Below are 22,630 nucleotides of genomic sequence, written 5' to 3' on the forward strand. Positions count from 1 at the left end.
GGGAATTATTCCTTTCCCTTTAAAGATTATTTATTCCACCACCTCCCAGTTTGCTCCAAACCCCATCCAACCTTTCCTTGGAAAAAAAATCCAAGCAAAGCTCATCCTGCTTCCTACAACAGGGTGAGTTCTGGGGAGTTTTGCTTGGGTTTTAAGGATTGGGTTGGGATTTCCCTTCTTTTTTCCATGCAGGAATTCCCTGCCAGGCTGCAGGTGAGGAATAATTCCATTATGGAATTGGGGTTGGGAAAGACCTTAAAACTCATTTATTCCACCATCTCCCACTATCCCAGTTTGCTCCAAACCTCATTCAACTTTTCCTTGGACAATTCCAGGGATGAAAATCGAGGCAGAAGGTTAAAAAAAACAGGATTGTGGCTCTGTCCTCAAATTGGGAATTATTCCTTTCTCTTTAAAGATTATTTATTCCACCACCTCCTACTATCCCAGTTTGCTCTAAACCCCATCCAACTTTTCCTTGGACAATTCCAGGGATGAAAATCGAGGCAGAAGATAAAAAAAACAAGATTGTGACTCTATCCTTGAGTTAGGAATTGTTCTTGAGTTAGGAATTATTTCTTTCCCTTTAAAGATTATTCCACCACTTCCCACTATCCCAGGTTACTCCAAACCCCATGCAACCTTTCCTTGGATGCTTCCAGGGATGGAAATCGAGGCAGAAGATGAAAAATAACCAGGATTGTGGCTCTATCCTTGAGTTAGGAATTGTCATTGAGTTGGGAATTACTCCTTTCTCTTTAAAGATTATTTATTCCACCACTTCCCACTATCCCAGGTTACTCCAAACCCCATGCAACCTTTCCTTGGACAACTCCAGGGGTGAAGATTGAGGCAGAAGAGTAAAAAAACCAGGATTGTGGCTCTGTCCTTGAATTGGGAATTACTCTCTTTTTTTCCAGCTGCTGAGGGAGGACCTGCTGAGCTGTGGGACTGTCCTGCAGATCTCAGATTTACCAGATGATGGATTTTCCGATCAGGACATCAAAAAAATCGTCCAACCCTTTGGCAAAGTCAGCGACCTCATCGTGCTGCGCTCCAGGAACGAGGTGAGCTCTGGGGAGCAGGAAGAGTGGGGAATTGGGAACCTAAGGACAACAAAGCTGCCCAGGGATCCCAGCTTGGAATAGCTGGAAATGGGAAATTTGTATCAATTCCAACTCTAAATTCTAATATCCAATTTTATATGTGGATAGATTTTATATATGGATAGATTTTTTTTTCCCCTTTTTCCCTTTTTTTCATTTTCCCACTTTTCCCACTTTACCCTTTTTTCCCCCTTTTCCCCCCTTTTTCCCTTTTTCCTTTTTTCCCCCTTTTTTCCATTTTGCATTTCTTTCCTTTTTCCCCATATTTCTTTTTTCCCTTTTTTTCCCCTTTTATTCCCCTCCTTTTCCCCCCTTCCCCTCCCTTTTCCCTCCCCCCTTTTTCTTCCCTCTTTTTCATCATTTTTTCCTTTTTCTTCTTTCCCTTCCCCTTCCCTCTCTGTTTTCCCTCTGTTTTCTTTCTCCGTTTTCCCCTTCCCTTCCCCTTCCCTTTCCCCTTCCCCTTTCTCCCCACACAATCCCACCCACATTTAACCCCCTCTTCTCCACCTCCAACCCCCTAATTCCCAAAATCCCCTCTTTTCCAGGCCTACCTGGAGATGAACTACAAGGAAGCAGTGATCGCTGCTGTCAAATTCGGGGAAACATCCCCAGTGCTGCTCAACGGCAAACGCATCCGGATCAGCGTGGCTGAGAAACCCCGAGCAGCTCCCGGCCAGGTGGGACCTGGAATTCTGCTGGGAATCCCGGGAAAAATCAGCCAGCAGCTGGGATTTGGGATTTGCATCCAGAACTGCTGAAAATGAGGGTGGAAATGGGCTTCTTCGTGCTGGGTTTTTGCCCTTTTTTGGGGGAAAGAAGTGTTGGAATGTGTTTTCTCATTCTGGATTTTCCCTGGTTTTTTTGGGGAAAAATAACCTGGAATGAGGAAGAGCATTTCCATTATTTTCTTGGGTTTTTTGGTAAAAATAAATAAGGATATTGTGCTTCCTCATCTGGATTTTTCCTATTTTTTGGAAAAAATGGAAGCTTTTCATCCTGGATTTCCCCCTTTCATGGGTGAAAATAAATACGGATATTGTGCTTCCTCATTCCAGATTTCCCCAATTTTTTATAAAATGGAAGTGCATTTTCTCATTCAAGATCTACCTTTTTTTGGGTAAAAATAAAAATGAAGTTCATTTCCCTATTCCAGATTTCACCATTTTTTGTGGGTAAAAATCATCCCAGATTTTCCCATTTTTTGGGGATAAATAAATATGGAAGTGTTTCTCATTCTGGATTTTCCCCTATTTTTTGGGGGTAAAAATAAATATGTAAGTGCATTTCTTCATTCCTGCTTTTCCTGTTTTTTTTTTTTTGTAAAAATGGAAGCTTTTCATCCTGGATTTTCCCTTTTTTTTGGTGAAAATAAATATGGAAGTGCATTTTCTCATTCCAGATTTCACCCTTTTTTTTGGGGTAAAAAATCATCCCAAATTTTCCCATTTTTTGGGGATAAATAAATGTGGAATTATATTTCCATCATTCCAGATTTCTCTTTTTTTGGGAGGGAAAAATAACCTGGAATGAGGAAGAACATTTCCATATTTTTCTTGGGTTTTTTGGTAAAAATAAATATTGTTGATATTAATTATTGCTAATATTTATTAATTACTATTTTAACATTATGATCTGTATTGTAATATTCATAATTAATGATACTTATTAGTAATTATTCAACTAATTCTAGATATTTTTGTCTACACTTAATTCTTATTTACTAGAATTAATAATAATCCTATTTATATTTCTTTTCATGTCCATTTATAAATAAAATCTAAGTGTTTTAAATTTCAAACTTTAAAAATTTAAAAGTTTTAAAATTTAAAATTTTAAAAAATTTTAAAATTTTTTAAAAACTAAAAAGTTTTATTTAAATTTAAATAAAATTTTAATTACAGTGAAAGACACAATTTATATATAAATGAATTTTATATTTATATTTCATATCTAATTAGTATTGATTCATTAAAACTATTAATCCCATTCATATTTAATGTGTATGTATAAATAAAGTAAATTTCTTTCCTCCCAGGTCAAAAAAACTGTGAAAAAACGAGTTCTGAACCCCAAAAAATCCACACCAAGCACCAAGTAAGAGCTGCCTTTCAATTAATTAGTGTTAATTACAATAATTGGGAACCAAATGAGCTCAAACCTTTTGGATTTCATTGGATTTCATATTTAATAATCCTCTTTAAAACTGATTTTTGTGGATTTTTTTTTTTTATCCTCCCAACAGAAAATCTCCAACCACCAGCAGCACCAAGACACCCAAACCCATAACAGGTGAGGCCTTGGCTTGCTTCATTCATTAATTAATTGGCTTAATTAATTAATTAATTGGTTTTATTTATTTATTTATTGCTCTTTTATGGAAATTTATGGGGTTTAAAGGGGTTTTTTAATTATTATTTTTTAAATTATTTTTGATTTTTAAAATTAATTCCTCACCGTAATTTTGGGAAATAATTTTAATTTTAGGATGATTTTTTTTTTGGGTCATGTCCATTGAATTCCTGCAGATGGAGCTGCTTTTTGATTTTGTTTCTCTGTATTTTTTTGCTTTATTTTTTTCTTGATTTATTTTTCTATTCTTTGGAAAAACCAAATCATCAGGAATTTCTGATCCTTGTTTTGTGGGGGGAATTTTTTGCAGGAAAAAAAGACAAAATCAAGAAACCAACAACGCCAGGAGAGAAAAAAGTCAAGAAAACCTCAACCAGCTCAGGTGAGGAGAGGGAAAAACTTTGATTTTTCCTTTGGAAAATCAGCATTTTCTCACTTTTCACAGCTTTGCCCATTGCATTGCAAACTGCCTTTTTTTGGGAATAAAAATAAAATAGCCAAGAAAAAACAGGAAAGGAGGGAAATTGGGAAAACACTTTTCCCATTTCCAGGTGTTCATTTCTTTCCCAAAATTTTTGCTTTAGGAATACTTCCTGTCTGTTTTTAAATAAATGTAAATATATAAATAACATATAAATTTTTATAAATGAGTATAAAATTTATAAGTAATAATCAATAATTAGAATTATTTTAGTAATTACTGTAATATAGTAATATACAAAAAGTCGTAAAATATATTTTATATGTTTAATATAGATAAATATGTATTTTATATATAGTAAAATAATGTATAAAAATATATAATAAATATATATTTATATACAATGTATTTTTACATATATATATAAGATATATATTTGATATATATAATGTTTGTATATATACGTAGTATATACTTAATATTTATGTTTTTATATTATTTATATATGTAATATTTAAATATATACATAATGTGTATGTAATACTGGTATATGTTTTATCTATTATTAAAACAATTAAAACAATATAAACAATTAAAACAATAAAATACTATAAAATAATACAATAATATTTTTAAAATAATCAATAATTAATAATTAATACTAATTTTAATAATACAAATAATTATAATTATTAATAAATAATAAAACAGGAAATCCTTTGGCTCATCCTGCTTTTCTGAATGGATTAATTTATTCTTATTTTTATTATTAACAATTTATTATTATCGTTTTCCAAATGGATTAACCAACTAATTAACCAATAAATTATATAAATATAAATATATATAAAATATGTATTAATATATAATATATTTTTATATATTTTATATTGGTATATAAAATATATATTTAACATACATAGATATCTATAATGTATCTGTATATTTTTATGTATTGTTAAAATAATAATGTAAGATACTATTTTAAAAATAATTAAGAATTAATAATTACTAAATTTAATACTAATTATTTTCATAATGAGAATGATTATAATTATTTTTAAATAGTAAAACAGGAAATCCTTTGGCTCATCCTGCTTTTCTGAATGGATTCATTTATTATTATTTTTATTATTAACAATTTATTATCATCGTTTTCCAAATGGATTCATTAACCAACTAATTAATTGCAACACTTTTCCCACCAGCAACACCTGCAGATGGAGATCCTCAACCTGCAGCAGAAGCTGGGATGGAAATTGGGGAATCTGAGTTATCAGATCCCAAAAATCCCACGGATCAGGATGGAACCACTGAGCCTGGGAACCCCCTGGAGCCACAGCCCCCTGCTGCCCCTGGAACAGGTCATTCCAAGGACATTTTGGGATTTTCCAGGGAAATTTGGGAATTTTCCAGACCTTTTCCCAGCTGTGGGGATGAGAAATCCAACCTTGGATTTATGGATCAGGGAAAATGTGGATAAAATTTGAATTAAAGGAGAGAAATCGGAAAATTGGATTAAAACTCTTGGATTAATGAGAGGCCAGGAATTGGGAATGCCATGGGAATTCCAGGGAATAGAATCTGCTATAATTCCCTACAATCTCAGTGGCTGAAAACCCCAAAATACTGAATATCAATTTTATATTTTCCCCAAGGGATAAACCCAAATGCAGGAATTCCTTAAATCCCTGAGGTTTTGAAGGAATTCTCAAGGACTGAACTCTTCCCTCTCCCATTTTTCCAGATCCTCCAACCAGCACGGCGAGTGAGGAGGAATCTGCAGATCCAGCTGGGAAGGTCAGTGGGATTTGTAGGATTTTTAGGAATTGTAGGAATTGTGGGAATTGTAGGAATTTCAATCCTTTGCCTGTTTGTTTCTGGGAAGAACAAACTCAAATTTTTTGGGATGGAAAGGACCTGAAATTCCATCTAATCCCATGGGCAGGGAAACTTCCAAAATCCCAAAATGCAGGGAAAGTCAGTGGGAATTGTAGGAATTGTGGAAATTGTAGGAATTGTAGGAATTGTGGCAATTTCAATCCTTTGCCTGTTTGTTTCTGGGAAGAACAAACTCAAATTGTTTGGGATGGAAAGGATCTGAAATCCCATCTAATCCCATGGGCAGGGAAACTTCCACAGTCCCAAAATGCAGGGAATTTTGGGAATTGTAGGAATTGTGGGAATTTCAATCCTTTGCCTGCTTATTTCTGGGAAGAACAAACTCAATTTTTTTGGGATTTGAAAGTCCCTTAAATCCCATCTAATCCCACCTTTCCTGTGGGTTTGGAACCTTCCAGGATCCCAGAATCCTGCAATCTCATCCCAAATTTCCCTTGGAAAATTGGAACAGTGAAAAATCCATTAAAAATTCCCTAATTTCCCTTGCAGGAGCTGGAGGAGATGTGTGTGGTGCTCATCTCCAACCTTCCCGACAAAGGATATTCCGTGGAGGAAATTTCCAACCTGGCCAAACCCTTCGGAGGCCTGAAGGATGTGCTGATCCTCTCTTCCCACAAAAAGGTATTTCCCTGGGATTTTCTTTGGGATTTCCCACTTGGAAAAGCATGAAAAGTATTTGTAATAAATATAAATGAGATGCAGGAAAAATAAGTGGAGATTCTTTGGATAAATCCCGATTTTCTTTGGGATTTTTGGAGATTCCTTGAATAAATCTCCATTTTCTTTAGGATTTTTGGGTGGGATTTCCTGGGATTTCTGTAATAAATATAAAAGAGATGTAGAGAAAATCAGTGGGGATCCCTTGGATAAATCCCAATTTTCTTTGGGATTTTCTTTGGGATTTTCTTTGGGATTTTTGGGATTTCCCACTTGGAAAAGCATCAAAAATATCTGTAATAAATCCAAAAGATATTTTGGAAAATCAGTGTAGATTCCTTGGATAAATCCCAATTTTTTTAGGATTTTTGGATATTTTCCCCCCAGGCTTACGTGGAGATCAACAGGAAAGCTGCAGACTCCATGGTGAAGTTCTACAGCTGCTTCCCCATGTTCCTGGATGGAAATCAACTCTGCATCAGCCTGCTGCCTCAGCACAGCTCTGTGAGGGATGAGGTGAGGTGGGAAATCCATGGGAATTCCAGAGAAAAAATGGGAATTCCGGGAAAACATTCTGGGTTTTGGTTCAGGGCAGGATTGGGGGTTGAATTGTGGATTTAAAGTGGATTTTTGGTGCTGCTTGGGGTTTGAAATTAGGGGTTGATCCCATTGAGGGTTGAGTATTTTTTGGGATTCTGGTCTGAGGAATACGTTAATTAGTTTTAATTAGTTACTATTGATTATTATTATAATCATTATTATTATTGTTATCCTTATAATAATTATTTTATTATTAGAATTATTATCATCGTTATCATTATTGATCATCATTATTATCGTTATTATGATCATGGTTTTTATCATTGTCATGATCGTTATCAATCAATTATTTTGCCATTAATTATCAATTAAAGTTTTAATTATTATTTTATTGTCGTCATCATCATTTTGTTATTATGATTATAGTAATAATTATAATAATCACTATCAATATCATTATTATCATTATTATGATCATTGTTTTTATCATTGTCATCATCATTCTCAATCAATTATTTTGCCATTCATTATTAATTAAAGTTTTAATTATTACTTTGATTATTATCATAATCATCATCACCATTATTTTATTATCATTATAATAATATTTATAATAATCACTATCATTATCATTATTATCATTATTATTGTCATTATTATTATGATCATTATATGATCGTTATCAATAAATTGTTTTGCCATTATCAATTAAAGTTTTAATTATTATTTTTATTATCGTTATCAATAATAAAATAATATTTATTATTATTATTATTATAATTATAATAATCACTATCATTATCGTTATTATCATTATTATGTTCATTGTTTTTATCATTGTCATCATCATTCTTGATCAATTATTTTGCCATTCATTATTAATTAAAGTTTTAATTCTTATTTTCATTATTATCATCATCATCTTTATTGTCATTATGATTATAATAATCACCACCATTATCATTATTATCCTTGTTATGATCATTGTTTTTATCATTGTCGTTGTCATTATCAATCAATTATTTTGCCATTCATTATTAATTAAAATTTTATTTTTTATTATCGTAATCATTATAATCATTTTATTATTAGCATTATAAAAATATTTATAATAATCACTATCATTATTGTCATTATTATAATAATTGTTTTTGTCATTGTCATCATTATCAATCAATCATTATACCATTAATTATTAATGAATTTTTAAATTAAAATGACTGCATTTTACACCTCAAATCTTTTCTTTTTTCTCTTTAAAGGAAGCAATTTTCACTGCTCTAATTAAAGATTCTGATCCCAAGGTGAGCAATTGTTATCCCAAATTCTCCTTATAATCCCAAATTATCCTTATTTTCCCAAATTCTTGTTAATTCCTTATCCAAGTTTTCTCTGGAATTAAATATTTATTAGGAGCTGGGAATCCTCATCCTCAGCATTTCTGTGCACTGCAGAATAATTATTATAGCTTAATTATTAATTATTAATTATTAATTGGAATCAATCCAATTTTATCCTTTTTTTCAGTTATTTATCCTTAAATAAAGGATAAAATCGAATTTCCTCAGAGCTGAAAATTTGGGATTTCATTCCAAATTTCATCACAAAATTGTGGAATTAAGGATTTCATCCCGAGGTATCTCTGAGGCTTTTCTCCTTGAATAAAGGGCTTAAAAAAAACTTTAAAATTACTTTTTTCATCCCAAATTTCCAGGATTTCATTGTAAAATTCAGGAATTAAGGACTTCATCCCAAAATTCTCCTGAAATGTCTCAGAAGCTTTTCTCCCTAAATAAAGAGTGGGAAAAAAAAATAAAAATGGGTTTTTTTCATCCCAAATTTCCAGGATTTCATCCCAGATTTCCAAGATTTCATTCCAGATTTCGTCCCAAAATTCCCGAGGAGTCTCTGAGGATTTTTTTTTTTTTCCTAAATAAAGGACATGAAAAAAAAAATTAAAATTGAGATTTTTCACCCCAAATTTTTGTAGGTGAACACGGAATCCATCCAGCAGCAGTTTGTGCACCTGGGGAATCTCCCCGACGATGGCTACAGGGAACTGGAGGTGGTTTGTGTTGGACTTCGCTTCGGGAAGGTCGATCACTACGTGGTGCTGAAGAATAAAAACAGGGTGAAGTTTGATTTTTTTTGTTCGTTTCCAATTTTTTTGGTAAATTTTTTCGTAAATTTTCTATGTAAACGTAAAAATTTTTAGGGGTAAAAATAGAATTTTTTGATGTCTGAAAAGAATTTTAAATATTTGATTTGATGTATTTTGATAATGTTAATTTTAAATATTTATTTTAAATATTTTATTTATTTTCTATTTAAAAATAATTTGAAATATTGGGTTATGATTTGAAATATTTGGAATAATTTTAAGTATTTGGTTCAAAAATTAAATCTGTTTTTACCATGCAAAGCACCTTTTATTTTTGGGAAATTTGGATTTTTCACAGAAAGAACCTGCAGGGAAAACGGAATTTTTAAGGAGTGGAAATGTCAGAATTGATGAAATTATTTGGAAAAAGAATTTGACATTCAGTAGGGATTTCTTTTCTTTTTTTCTTTTTTTTAGCTTTCATAATTTTAATTTTAGTTGTTTGTTTTTTCTGGTTTTTAAATTCTTTATTTTTAATATTTAATTTTTGGGGTTAGATTTTAAATGTTTTATTTTTAATTTAATTTTTAATTTAATTCTGGTCTTGCCCTTCACGTCAGATTAATTGGATGAATCCAATTGAATTCCCTCATGTGGATTTTAATAATTAAATGGAATTATCTTGGTATTGTTCCCAATTATTTTGGGTGCCTTTGCCACCAAACAGGGCAGGATTTCAAAATCCAAATGTTCTTTAAATCCCAAAAAAATGAGGGGAATCCTTTTGAAATCCCCAAAGAAACTGTGGGAAATCTCCTTGAAATCCCAAAAAAATGAGGAAAATCTTTTGGAAATCCCAAAAAAACAAGGACAATCTTTTTGAAATCCCAAAGAAACAAGGAAAACCTTTTTGAAATCCCAAAAAAATGAGGAGAATCTTTCCAAAATCCCAAAAAACCGAGGAAGATCTTTTTGAAATCATGAAAAAAAGAGGGAAATCTTTTTAAAATTAAAAAAAACCCAAAGAGAACCTTCTTGAATTCCCAAAAAAATGAGGAAAATCTTTATGAAATCCAAAAAAACTGAGGAGAATCTTTTCAAAATCCAAAAAAACTGAGGAGAATCTTTTCAAAATCCAAAAAAACTGAGGAAAAATCTTTCTGAAATCCCAGAAAAAAGAGGAAAATCTTCTGGAAATCCCAAAAAAAGAAAATTTTTCCATCTTTGGAGCATAAATCAGAACCTTTTAATATGACTTTTAACCCTTTTTACACCTGAAAAGCGAAGGGAGAGAAATGAGCCTTTCCAACAGCTTAAGAAATTCCCTGAATTTCCCAGAAATTCCAAAATCCCAGGAATTCACCCCAAATTTCTTCCCTCCAGGCCATCCTGCAGCTGGACAGCCCCAAATCTGCTCGCTCCATGCACAGCTTCCTGCAGCAATATCCTTATTCCATCGGGGATCACACCCTCACCTGCTCCCTGTCCCCCCAGGGGGACATTTCAGAGGTAAAATTCCTGATTTTCTGCCAGCTGGGGTTTTTTTCTGGGATGGAAAAGCCTTCCTGGAAAGAGCTGTGGGATTGGGATTTCCCTTGGGATTTCCCTTGGGATTTCCCTTGGGATTTCCCTTGGGATTTCCCTTGGGATTTGTTGGTGTTTTTTGGGATAAAATCATGGAGCAGGGAATGGTTTGGGTGGGAAAGGAGCTTAAATCCCAATAATTCCACAGGCAGGGATTGCAGGAATTCCCCAATTTTAGGAATTCCAACCCTATCCAGACTGGTTTTGGAAATTTCCAGGGATCCAGGAGCAGCCACAGGTTCTCCGGGAATTCCAGCCCAGCCAGGAATTCCTAATTCCTGAGCTCCCCACAAAATAACCAAAACCAAATCCTTAAATTTTTTTTGAAGTCGAGAAATTGTAATTAAAAACTCTCTCAGCACTGAAAAATCAGGAAAAGATTCCTTCAATTCCTCCTGGTGAGGAACATCCCCTCAGTGGGAAAACCGAGACTCAAATAAATCTACATTTTTGGCTTTTTCCTTGGATCTGGGAGTGACACAGTGACATCTCTGTGTCCCTGGAAATCTTCCAGCCAACAAATGATGTCATTCCCACTCTGTTTTCCAAACATTCCTTCCCAGCTGTGAGTTTTGGAGGATTTTGGGATGATTTAGGGAGGGATTTCAGTGCTGCTTTATCACTTTAGGGTTTGATTTCTCTGATTTTCCTGGAAATATCTGAATTTCAAGTCCCGAAATGCCAAAAAAATGGGAAATTCCTAAAGCAGGGAAGGAGGAACGTGGATCATTCCATCCCCAGGAGTGCCACCAGCACAGCTTTTCCCCAAAATTCGTTCTGCACTTTGGAGTTAAATTCCTGAGTTTGATTTTACCTGAGGGAAAAATGCCTGATAAGAGGGAAAACTGATTTTTTTCCCAGCTGTTTTTCTTCCTTTGGAGTTTATTCCCTTTTTTCCATCTTCTTGGTTATCAAAAGTCAGGATTTTGTGCCTTGGGACCAAAGGAACCTTCCAAGGTTTTCCTGCAGAGTCTGGAGCAAAAACAAAGTCATTTTTAACAATATTTTAATTTCTTTAAGCACTGATTCCTGGGATAAACCTTTCCAGAAAGGGAAGACTGGAGGCTTTGGAATCTCATAAATAAATAAAAGGGAATTCTGTCATTTTTTCTAATCCTGATCTTTCTCAAATGAGTTTAAAGCACCTTTGGAAAGGAGGTGGAGATCCCAGCATGGAGTTTTTCAAGGATTTATTGATTGTGGTGCTTTTTCCAGGAGGAATTATTTCATTTAGCATTCATTCCAGGATTTTTTCCCACATAAAAGACATGGAAACACAGGGTGGGTGCTGCAGGGAATGGTTGGATTTTAGGGATGGCTCAATTTGGGATGCAATTTGTTTTTAGAGAAGGTGTGTAGCTGTTTTCTTAATTATTATATAGTAATTATGTCTGTAATGAGGAGGAGAATTAGGAGAAGGAGGAAGAGAAATAAGAGGAGGAGGAAGAGGAGAAGTAGGAGGAGGAAAAGGAATGAAGAGGAAGAGAAAGGAAGAGGGGGAAGAGAAATAGGAAGAAGAATGAGGAAGAGAAATAGGAAAATAAAGAGGAGGAGGAAGAGAAGTAAAAGAGGAGGAAGGAAATAGGAGGAGGAAGAGAAAAAATGGAAGAGGAAGAGCATTAGGAGGAAGAAGAAGAGATGAGGAAGAGGAAGAGAGAGGAGGAGAAAGGGGATGAGAAATAGGAGGAAAATAAATAGGAGGAAGGAAATAGGAGGAGGGAGAGGAAGAGAAGAGGAGGAAGAAGAAGATAAATGAGGAAGAGGAAGAGAGATAGGAGGAAGAGAAAGAGGAGGAGGAAGAGAAATGAGGAAGAAGAAGATGAAGAAAAGGAGAAGAAAAGGAGAAGGAAGAAGAAGGGGAAAAGAGGAGGAAAAGAAGGAGATGAGCAAAGAAAAGAGGGAAAAGGGAAGGAGAAGATGAAGATCCAACATCTGAGCCATCCTCATCCTCACCAGCACAGGGAAGGAGGAGCTGGCTGGGAAAAGAATCCAAGAGCTGCTCCTGCTCCCTCTACCCCAAATCCATTCCAAACCCTCTGAAGCAGAGGGATGAACATTCAGCCTTGTGCCCTTGGAATTGTCATCCTAGGAATGGGATTTGCACCAATTTCCTGGTGTTTTCTCTTCCTGGCACCTCCATTTGGGGTGGTGGGCTGTGGGAATCCCAAAATCCCAGTGCTGATCCCTCTGGAAGTGTCAAACGCTGATCCTGAGTTTTCTCTTCCAGGCTGAAGCTGGGAAAAGGGAAGCGAAGAGAGAGGAAGGCAGCAGAGGAAGGTATGACCTGCGAGTATTTTGGGAGTTTTTATCCATTTTTTTTTTTTCCTCTTGGAATGTCTATCCATGATTTGGGAGGTGCTGAACCTCCCTCTAGCCAAAGCTGCTGTGAGCTCCTCCTGCTGCTCCTCCTTCCCAATCCGTGTGCTCTGTGTCCCTGCAGGACACAAAATATTCAGGATTCTTTCAAAAAAAAAAACATGCAAAAACTGAGCAGAATCCTATTTTTTCCATGGAATTCTCATTGTTTCCCTCCTCTGCTCAGGTGTGTTGGGCTCCTCGTGTTGCTGTGACCATTCTGGGTGCCTTTAATTCCATCCTGCAGCTCTTCCCTCTCTCCCTGGCTCTGTTTTCCCATTTCCAGCTGCTCAAAACTTCCTCATTTCCCTCTTTAGCACCAACCTCACGCTGTGCTGCAGCTCCTGAAGTGATTTCTAGGAATGTTCAGCTGCTCTCTAACACCTGAACCCCAAAATCTGTTGGGTTTTGTGCCATTTCTGGTTGTTTTATGGACTCTGCTTATAGGGAATTTTCTGTTTGTGGAGTTTTGCTTGTTGGTTTTAATCTCCATTATGATTTGTTTTATGAATTTAGAGATTTCTAAGAGTTTTTGTGAACTAAATGTGGCTTAAATTGCTTTTTTTCTGTGACTCCAACCCAAATTTCTGGATGAGTTTTATTGTTTAAAAAAACCCCAAACTGTGTAATAATGGTCCTAAGCTTTATAAATAACAGAATGACATTCCTTATACACTGCTCTATATTCCCAGATCCTGTTTCTTTCAGTTGTCATTCCTTATTCCACGAAATTCCATAATTTTGGGAGCATTAATTCCCAAACCATCTCTTACTCCCAGCCCCTCTTTGATCCAGACTGGTGGGTTTTAATTAATGATTAAAAAGTGACTTTTCCATGAATCCCAGTTGGAAAACTGACTTTTTTTCCCTGTTCCAAACACTCTCCTTGTAATTATTTCAATTCTTTCAGTTCCATTTCATGAGAAGCAGAAAACACTTTAAATATTATTATTTGTCTGAAGCTTTAATGAATTAAGCCATCCAACCCTGGGCTCTGCCTTTCCTGGTCCATCCATTCCCAGCTGGAATTCTGCTGGGAATTTTGGTTCAATCCTGACCAAAATGGGATGGAAATTTTCAGAGGCCTGAGGTGTCAGAAGTGATTAATTCCCCCTCTGATGGGAATTAAACAGCACCAGAATGGGAATTATTCACCTCCATCTTTGTCACCTTTCCAGGCAGAATTCCCAATCCCATTTCCCGACGCTCCAGGAAAATTTCCCCACAATGGCCTCAAGAGCTTTCTGGTGAAACTGTAGAATTCTCCCCACATGGTTTGATCTCTTCTGTTTCTTTTAAATGCATTTAGCTCTGGCTTGAAAAAAAATCCAGAGGGATCAGGAGTGGCACAAAGAGGAACTGCAAATCCGGCGGTGGCAAAGAAAGGGACAATTCCCACCCCAAATGTCCCGGAGGAGATTCCAGAGGGACAACTCGAGATTTCAGAGTCCCAGCAGGGAGGAGCAGTGAGGGAATCATCCTCAGGGATGGACGGGGAGGATGTGGATCATGGAATTGGTGCCAAGTCACCCGGAATGAGGTCGGAAGAGAAGTCGGCAACACCTTCCAGAGCAGGGAAGGAAGAGACTCATCCCGAGTTGGAGTTTGCCGTGGAGAAGGAAGGCAAAAAGGAGGATGAGGAGTTGTCTTCTGCAATGGAAGCTCTGGAATCGTCCAGCAAGGCTGAGGGGGAGGCAGCAGCGATCCCAGCAGCCAGAGAAACCCCTGGAGCTGTTCCTGGAGCGATGTCCCCAAGATCGGATGAGGTTTCCACAGATGCGGCATCACCCGGTGTCACCAGCACGGAGCCGAGTGCTCCGGGAAAAAATCCCATTCCCGAGGCTGGGAAAAGCAGCCATGAAGCATCCACGGAGAGGAAAACTGCCCCTAAAATTATGGAGGCTGCAGGGAAGAAATCGGATGTGGCTGGAGTGGTGAAGGTGGAGGAATCCACGCTCAAAGCTGGGGGGGAAAATCCCGGGAAGATTTCGGTCAAGGCTGGGGCAGAGCTGGAGAAACCACCTGGAAAATCATCAGCCAAGGGTGGAACTGGCTTGGAAAACTCTGGGAATGCTGTCAGCGAGAGCCACACGGGAAATTTGGCCAAACCCCACCAAAATAAAGGGATGGGAGCTGCCAAACCCGACGAGAGCCGCCCAGCAGCTCCGTTAAATCCCACAGCATTCCTCAAGGAATCCTGCCTTGGCAAAACCCTTCTGAAGGCAGTGGTGTCTGTCCCGGATATCCTCAAGCAGAGAATTCCAGTCAGGATCAACGAGGCTTCCCTGGGCAAAGCTGGGGAGCAGAAAATCCACCCCAAATCGGAGCCTCGGAGCCAAGCAGGGGCGGAGAAGAAAATCCCATGCAAAGCCGCGGCTCAGCTGGGAGCTGGGAGCAGCCAGTGGAGAGGGAACGGAAATTCTGGAATGGATGGACAGGGAGACAGTGGGAGGAGCTCATCCCAGCAGGAAAAAGACTCCCAGGTGGAATCTAGGGCTAGCTCAAAGCAGTGCCAGGAGGGAGAGAGCGGAACAGCCGGCACAGAGGAAGATCCCAGTGGCAATCAGGTGAGGAGGGAGGAATACCGGTGTTCCCTGTGCTTCTCCCAGTCTGGGATACTGGGATCATGCTCCCTTTTCCATAAAGCTGGAATAAATCCATAAACTGGGCCACCAGAGGAGCTGCTGGGCAACCAGTTGCCCAAGAACAGCCCAACCAGTTTCCAGCCCTTGGTTGGAAAATCCTGCAGAAGTTGTTTCGGAAACGAGTCTCAATTGTATCCTAACTGAATTCCTTGGAGCAGCTCCGGAGGGGAAGGAATGAGCTGTTTGTCCTCTGGGGAGCTGGAATTTTGCTTTGCCAAGCCTTGCACAGATTTTGGTCACCAAAAAGAGGCTGCCAAGCCAGGTGGTGGCAGATTGCCAGAGCAGCTATGGGGACATCCCAGAGCAGCTCCTTGAGGCTAAAACTAGCTGTGGTTGGTGGTGGTTGGGATCTCCTGGAATTTCATGGGATTTCTCTGTCTCCTCCTGCAGGCTCCTGGTGGGAGCGGCGCTGCAGCTTGGAAAGGTGGCGCTGGCAGCACTGGGAAACAGAAGGAGGTAAGGATGGAACACTGTGGGATTAAAAAGATGGAATGTATGAGGAAAAAAAGTGGAATTTTGATGTTCCAGGCTGGGTTGGACAGGGTTTGGAAGCACCTGGGATGGTGGAAGATGGAGGTGGGACTGGATGGGATTTAAGGTCTTTTCCAGCCCAAAGCATTCCAGGATTCCATGACATCACACCTGGGTGCTGCTCTTGGGAATCTTTCCCTTTCTTCCAAATTCCTGCCCTTCTTGCATTCAGTGTCAATGTGGACTCTGGGATGCTGGAATCCCTTTGGGATTGTGTTTTTGGATCTGTCAGTCACTATTTCCCGGCTTACAGAGTCCAGACCACTGAGAAGCCCCAGCTGGGATCAAATCCCACAAAATCCATCACCCAATCTGCCCCAAATCCCAGTTTCCCAGCTCCTGGTGTCCAATCCCTTTTCCAAAGGCAGCTCTCCCAGCCCTGGATGAGTGTGGAGCCTTCAGAAAGGGTGTGAATCCTTGGGGTTTTCCATCCTCTGCATCAGGATGAGGTGGTTTGTGCACCCTTGGAAAAGGAATTTCTGGGATAAAGTTGGAAGCCTGAATTCTTTTATTAATCCACTAAAACCTCTCCAGGGTGTTCAGGATGGCAGCAGAACTTTCCTGGCTCATGTTCCAAATGTGGGAGTTAATCCTTTCAAATTTAGCTGGGCAAGAGTTTTTTCACTCTTCCTGTGGTAAATATCCATCAGAATTTGAGAGTAGGAATATTTTGGGAGGAAAAAGTAAAAAAAATTCAGAATTACTGACTGAAGAAATCAGAGACATCAATTTGGGTTGTGGCACACATTCTCTTGATGGGCAGATATTTTATCCATTTAATTTCATCTGTTGAATTTTATCCATTGGATTTTATGCACTGAATTTTAGCCACTGGATTTTAGCTATTGAATTTTATCAGTTGGATTTTATCCTCTGAAATTGATCCACTGGATTTTATCCCTTGGATTTTATCCACTGAATTTTATCCACTGGATTTTGTCCGCTGGTTTTTATCACCTACTAATCTGCTGCGATTTTGCAAAGGGCTTTGGGTTCCTGAACTAGACCTGAGTTCAATTAAATTCCATTAATTGCTCAGCACAAATGCTGGGATTGAAGGCCTGAACGCTTTTTTTTTAACCCTCAAATTAAATATAGGGATTTTTTTTTCACCTCGGATCCAACGTGTGGACATTTCTCCCCACAATAACATTTAAATCTCGTTCCATTCCCAGGAAGAGGAGCTCTTCCCGTTCAACCTCGATGAATTTGTCACAGTGGACGAGGTGGTGGAGGAGGTGGAATCCCCGGTGACAACGCGGCGAAACCCCCCGAGGGGGAAGAGAAAAGAAGCTCCCAAAGCCAACCCCTCGGAGCCGGCGCCCAAGAAGAGGAAAGGGAAAAGCTCCGGAGCGAACGCCGCCGAAGGTGAGCTGTCCTTTGTCACCTTGGATGAGATCGGGGAGGAGGAGGACGCCCCGGTGCCGCTGCCGGGCGTCGACCCCCAGGGCCTGGTGGTGGTGGATGAGGTGGTGGAAGAGGAGGAGCTGTCGGAAGCGGTGAAGGATCCGCAGGCGCTGGTGACGCTGGACGAGATCTCGGAGCAGGAGGAGCAGCCGGGCTCCCACAGGGACGGGCAGCGGGCGGAATTCGAGGAGCGGGATCTGAAAACCGAGCCCTTGGTGACCGTGGATGAGATCGGGGAGGTGGAGGAGCTGCCCCTGAACGAACCCACGGAGCTCAGCGCCGAGGAGGGGAAAGCCAATCCCGGGGATTGCGCGGCATCCCAGGTGCCTGACGATCCCAACGCCTTGGTGACGGTGGATGAGATCCAGGAGGACAACGAGGACAATCCTCTGGTGACTCTGGATGAGGTTAACGAGGATGAGGATGATTTCCTGGCTGACTTCAATCACCTCAAAGAGGAACTAAACTTTGTTACAGTCGATGAAGTCGGGGACGAGGAAGAAGAAAACGCCTTCCCAGGGAAAAGTCTGCCCGAGGATGAAGATGATGAAGATATTGTTGCCGTTGCAGGACCAGAAGAAATGGGAATTCTGGGAGATACCAATCCAGAGGAGGAAGTGGCTGAAATCTCCAAGCCAAAAGGTGAGGAACCTCAAGGCCAGGTTGGACAGGGCGTGGAGCCACCTGCTCAGGTGGAAAGTGTCCCTGTCCATGTCCTTTAGGTCCCTCCAAACCCAAACCATTCCACGATTCCATTCTACCATTCCGTGATTCCATTCCAACATGCATTTCTGTCTCCAGCAGCTCAGTTGGGATCAGGAGATGCAGAACCAAAGTCTCAGCAGAAGAAAACGACTTTTCCTAGCGTCCCCAAGGCACAGACCACTCCCAAAGGTAAATCCAAAGGAGCCACCCCAAACACTCTGGGTTTTTCTGGCTGGAAAATTCTTTCCTGCCTGTTTGAAAACTACTCCCATGCCTCACAACCACGTTGAACCTCAAAGTCAGGGCCCAGAATCCATGGGTTTTTTTTCCTTGGCTCCTCCAAATCCATGTTTAACCAGTTGGTAAAACCTGAAAGCCTCACATGGAAGGTTCTTTTTTTCCCTAAAATTTCCAAACACAGGCAGAATTCCTGATTATTAGCCCAGTGGAGTGTGGTATCTCCTGAGTGTTCCCATCCTGTAACAAGTTATATTCCCAACTTTCAGTGTCTGGAAAGGAGGGAATTGTTGCCAGAGCTGTGAAATGGGAGTGTAGAGATGGATTGAATTCCATGGGGTCATTCCTTTAGGAATTTCTCCAACTTTTCCATGCAGTCATTCCTTCAGGAACTGCTCCAACATGGGTCACTTTTCCATGAGGTCATTCCTTCAGGAACTACTCCAACCTCCATGGGGTTGATTGCTCTATTCCCAGAAAACAACGTGTTTATTGGCAATGGGAATGACCTGTGGATTGAAAGAGGGCAGGGACCAGCTTGGGTGAGAAACCCAATTTTTGGAGTGCTGAAGAGCTGTAATTTCCCCCTGAGGAATCACAAATTCCCCAGATCCGGCCAAAGGAATGTGAGGTTGGAATATTTCTCGGAGCAGTGTGTGGTGACTGTGCTGTATCCGCAGCTCTGGATATCCTGGTTCCAAAGGCTGGATTCTTCTGCCAGATCTGCTCCCTCTTCTACGCTGACAAACCCTCCATGATCAACCACTGCAGGACCCCACTGCACCGGCAGAACATGGAGGTACCGCCCGGGAAAATGGGAATGTCCCCCCAAATCCTTGGAAAATTCCCTGGGAGTTCACCCTTCATGGGTTTGGGAATACACAGCCCATGGGAATATGGAATGTTTTTATTCCATACCCAGATTTTGGGGAATCCTGATCCCTGAGATTTGGCCAAATTCCCCATGTGTTAATGTCATCTTGAGTGCCTAATTAGGGGTGTTTTGGGACAAATCTTGGCTGTGGGATTAGCCAACTAAACCTGGCCCAGCTGTTCCTGGTTTTAGGGGATGATCCTGGAATATCCCTGCATATTCTCTCTTTTCCCTTTGCTCCCACAGAAATTCATGGCCAAGCAGCAGGATAACAGCGAGGAAGAGCCGAGCTCCAGGTGATGGGAGCATGGAAGGACCTTCCTAAGAATGACACTTCGGGGCCAGTCAGTTCTGTATCTTTGGATTTCCTTTGTCACTTGGGGTCAGGAAGGAGCATCCACGGTGTAAAAAATTGGAGCTGGGAACAGACTAAACCCAAACCCAATGGGAGTTGGATTTGTGTCTCCGATCATCCAACGTGGGAGAGGCTGTTCCAGGTGTCCCCAGGAAATAAATGTTCTTACTGTATAGTTACCCCAGGGCTTGTGTTTGGGGCCATTCCTTGGGGTTTGGTGACTCTGGATCACACTGGAGATCCAGGGAATCGAAGGAGAGAGTCCAGGGAAGGGTCTGGAGCACCAGGAGCAGCTGAGGGAGCTGGGAAAGGAGCTCAGCCTGGAGAAAAGGGGGATCGGGGGGACCTTGTGGCTCTGCGCAGCTGCTGACAGGAGGGGACAGCCAGGGGGGTCAGGCTGTGCTCCCAGGGAACAGGGACAGGAGAAGAGGGAACAGCCTCAAGCTGTGCCAGGTTGGATATTGGGAAAATTCCTTCCTGGAAAGGGCTGTACAGCCCTGGCAGTGTTGGCGTCCCCATCCCTGGAGGGATTTACCAGCCCTGTGGATATGGCACTTGGGGACGTGGGGCAGGGGTGGCCTTGGCAGAGGTGGGGACAGTTTTTTTCCAACCCAAACAATTCCATGATTCCATGAGTCCCTTCCTTGCACCAGCCCCAGCCCCCACAGTGCCATGTTTTATGGTGACACTCCCAACTTGGGGACCTCTCCAGATCTCTCAGCCCTTCCTGGGGCTCGTTAGCCGAAGGAGCTGCCACAGAAATTCCTTTAATTCCTTTAATTAATTTGCTCATGGCTGGGGCGTGTGGCACCCACTGCCTTTTTGGGGAGCACATGGGAACCATTTCTCCTCATGGGCTTCAGCAGGGCAGGTGGGGAAGGAGAAACATGGATTAACTCCCGGGGAATGCTGAACTTCTCTAAGGTGGGATCAATGCCAGGGTCTGGAGAGCAGCCGTGGGCGTGGGAAAGGTCAGGATGGGCAGGGCTGGAGGACACTGATCCCTGGCACTGATGATGGAGGTGAGGATGTGTTCCCTGCTCCGCTGGATTGCCCTTAGTACAGCTCTTGGTCATTAAAGTCCCACTGAGACATCTCTTGGTTGATGAGCGCTTCCTGTTGGGATAGACTTTTGTATCTGTTGACTTCCACTTGGCTCTGCTGTGGGTGTCTCTTGGTTTCCTCTTGGCATGGATCTTGCTTGATGAATTCTTCCATTTGGGACATGTCTTGGTTGATGAATTCTTCCATTTGGGACATCTCTTGGTGGATTAAATCTTCCCATTGGGACAGACTTTTGTATCCATTGACTTTCCCTTGGCACTGTTCTTGGTGTCTCTTGGCTTTTCCTTGGCATGGATCTTGGTTGATCAAGTCTTCCATTTGGGATATCTCTTGGTTGATGGGATTTTCCATTTGGGATATCTCTTGGTTGATGGGTTCTTCCCCTTGGGATGTCTGTTGGTTGATGAACTCTTCCCATTGGGACAAACCTTTGTATCCTTTGACGTTCCCTTGGCACCGTTCTTGGCACAGCTCTTGGTTGATGAAATTTTCCATGTGGGACATCTCTTGGTCAATAAAATCTTTGATTTGGCATCTCTCTTGGTTAATAAATTCTTCCATTTGGGACATCTCTTGGTTGATTAAATCTTCCCATTGGGACAGACTTTTGTATCCATTGACTTCCCCCTGGCACAGCTCTGAATCTCTCTTGACTTCCCCTTGGCACCACTTTTGGGATGTTTCAGCTGTCCCTTGGTCAATATGATTTTCCCAGTGGGACATCTCTTGACCGATTAATTCTTCCTGTTTGGACAAATCCTCATCCCAATTGCCTTGCCCTTGGCACAGTTCCTGATCTCTCCCGCCTTTCTTTTGGCACAGCTCCTGGTCAATGAATTTTTCCATTTGGGACATCTCCTGGCTGATTAACTCCAACCATTGGGACACATCTTTGTATCCATGGACTTTCCCCTGGCTCAGCCCTCGGGATCCCTGTGGATCTCTGCCCTGTACCCCTTGGGGACCACAGACTTCCCACTCCTCCTGCTCCATGACCAATGTCCTCTGTCCCTCCTGGGACTGGAGGCTCCACAGCTCCTGGGCTGGCCGAGAGTTGGGATTCACCTTCTCCATCCTGTGCCACAGAGGAATCCCAGGAGCTGCTGCTCCCGAGGGAGGGACTCTCCTGGGAACGCTGCTGAACCTTTTGGGGTCACCCTGGCTCCTGCTTCACAAAGGGACATCCCAGCACCCCGAGGGCCTTCTAGAACCTTCTGGAACTGCATGAAACCAGCAGCAGGCAGCCCTGGAGCTGCAGCCCCGGGGGGAGGGTTTTGCCCCGGGGACAGTGGCACTGCCCTGGAGAGGACTGTCCCATCAGTGGTCAGTGGGTTTGGCCCCACTACCCACCCCACTCCGGTTGTGGGGCGTTGAGAGGCCACATCTTCCCACTGGGATTCCTGCCGGGAAAAGGCACGGCGCCTTTAAGGCATCTCGGAGCGGGCCCTGGCAGCCCCCGGTGCTGGAACTCTGCCCCGCAGCCATGCGCTGCTCCAGGAAATTCCTGACATCCCGGGAAGTGCTGAGCCAGCCCGAATCGGGGAGTCGGGAAGGGCGCCAGGAGCGGCCGGAGAGGGGCCGGGAGTGCTCCGGGAATGCTGCAAACCTCGAAAGCCTCGTCACGTGGGGCTGAGTCACGGCCGCCCCTCCTGGGCTCTTTCCAAGCCTCGATGGAAGGCAGCAGCTCAGAACAAAAGCCTTCCCAGCATCCAGCCCTCGGAATCGGGCAGGGAATGCTCCGGCCTCGGGGCCCCGCATTGTCCCCGTTGTCCCCTGCTCCCTGCCCGGGATGGCAA

At 41.3% G+C, this 22,630-nt stretch overlaps 1 protein-coding gene across 6 annotated transcripts in view; it reads left to right on the forward strand.

Moving 5' to 3' along the window:
* ZNF638 (zinc finger protein 638) overlaps positions 1-19,948 on the forward strand; it is a 42,637-nt gene extending 22,689 nt beyond the window's left edge. For 2 of the 6 annotated variants that reach the window (XM_085059381.1, XM_085059382.1), the window contains exons 7-25: positions 921-1,067; positions 1,652-1,783; positions 3,142-3,200; positions 3,349-3,395; positions 3,766-3,837; positions 5,085-5,240; positions 5,624-5,676; positions 6,268-6,399; positions 6,823-6,951; positions 8,238-8,279; positions 8,966-9,106; positions 10,460-10,585; positions 12,888-12,937; positions 14,325-15,582; positions 16,051-16,116; positions 17,367-18,240; positions 18,400-18,492; positions 19,221-19,339; positions 19,661-19,948. In XM_085059381.1, coding sequence (XP_084915507.1) covers positions 921-1,067; positions 1,652-1,783; positions 3,142-3,200; positions 3,349-3,395; positions 3,766-3,837; positions 5,085-5,240; positions 5,624-5,676; positions 6,268-6,399; positions 6,823-6,951; positions 8,238-8,279; positions 8,966-9,106; positions 10,460-10,585; positions 12,888-12,937; positions 14,325-15,582; positions 16,051-16,116; positions 17,367-18,240; positions 18,400-18,492; positions 19,221-19,339; positions 19,661-19,714 — 3,750 coding nt within the window. In that variant the 3' untranslated portion in view covers positions 19,715-19,948. The remainder of the gene's footprint in view (positions 1-920; positions 1,068-1,651; positions 1,784-3,141; positions 3,201-3,348; positions 3,396-3,765; positions 3,838-5,084; positions 5,241-5,623; positions 5,677-6,267; positions 6,400-6,822; positions 6,952-8,237; positions 8,280-8,965; positions 9,107-10,459; positions 10,586-12,887; positions 12,938-14,324; positions 15,583-16,050; positions 16,117-17,366; positions 18,241-18,399; positions 18,493-19,220; positions 19,340-19,660) is intronic. The other 4 variants (XM_085059383.1, XM_085059384.1, XM_085059385.1 and 1 more) reach the window with 4 other exon arrangements.
* The last annotated feature ends 2,682 nt before the right edge of the window (positions 19,949-22,630 follow it).

The sequence above is a fragment of the Lichenostomus cassidix genome, chromosome 4 (assembly GCF_008360975.1).
Source record: "Lichenostomus cassidix isolate B80296 chromosome 4, HeHo_3.0, whole genome shotgun sequence".
In the NCBI taxonomy this organism is placed as follows: domain Eukaryota; kingdom Metazoa; phylum Chordata; class Aves; order Passeriformes; family Meliphagidae; genus Lichenostomus; species Lichenostomus cassidix.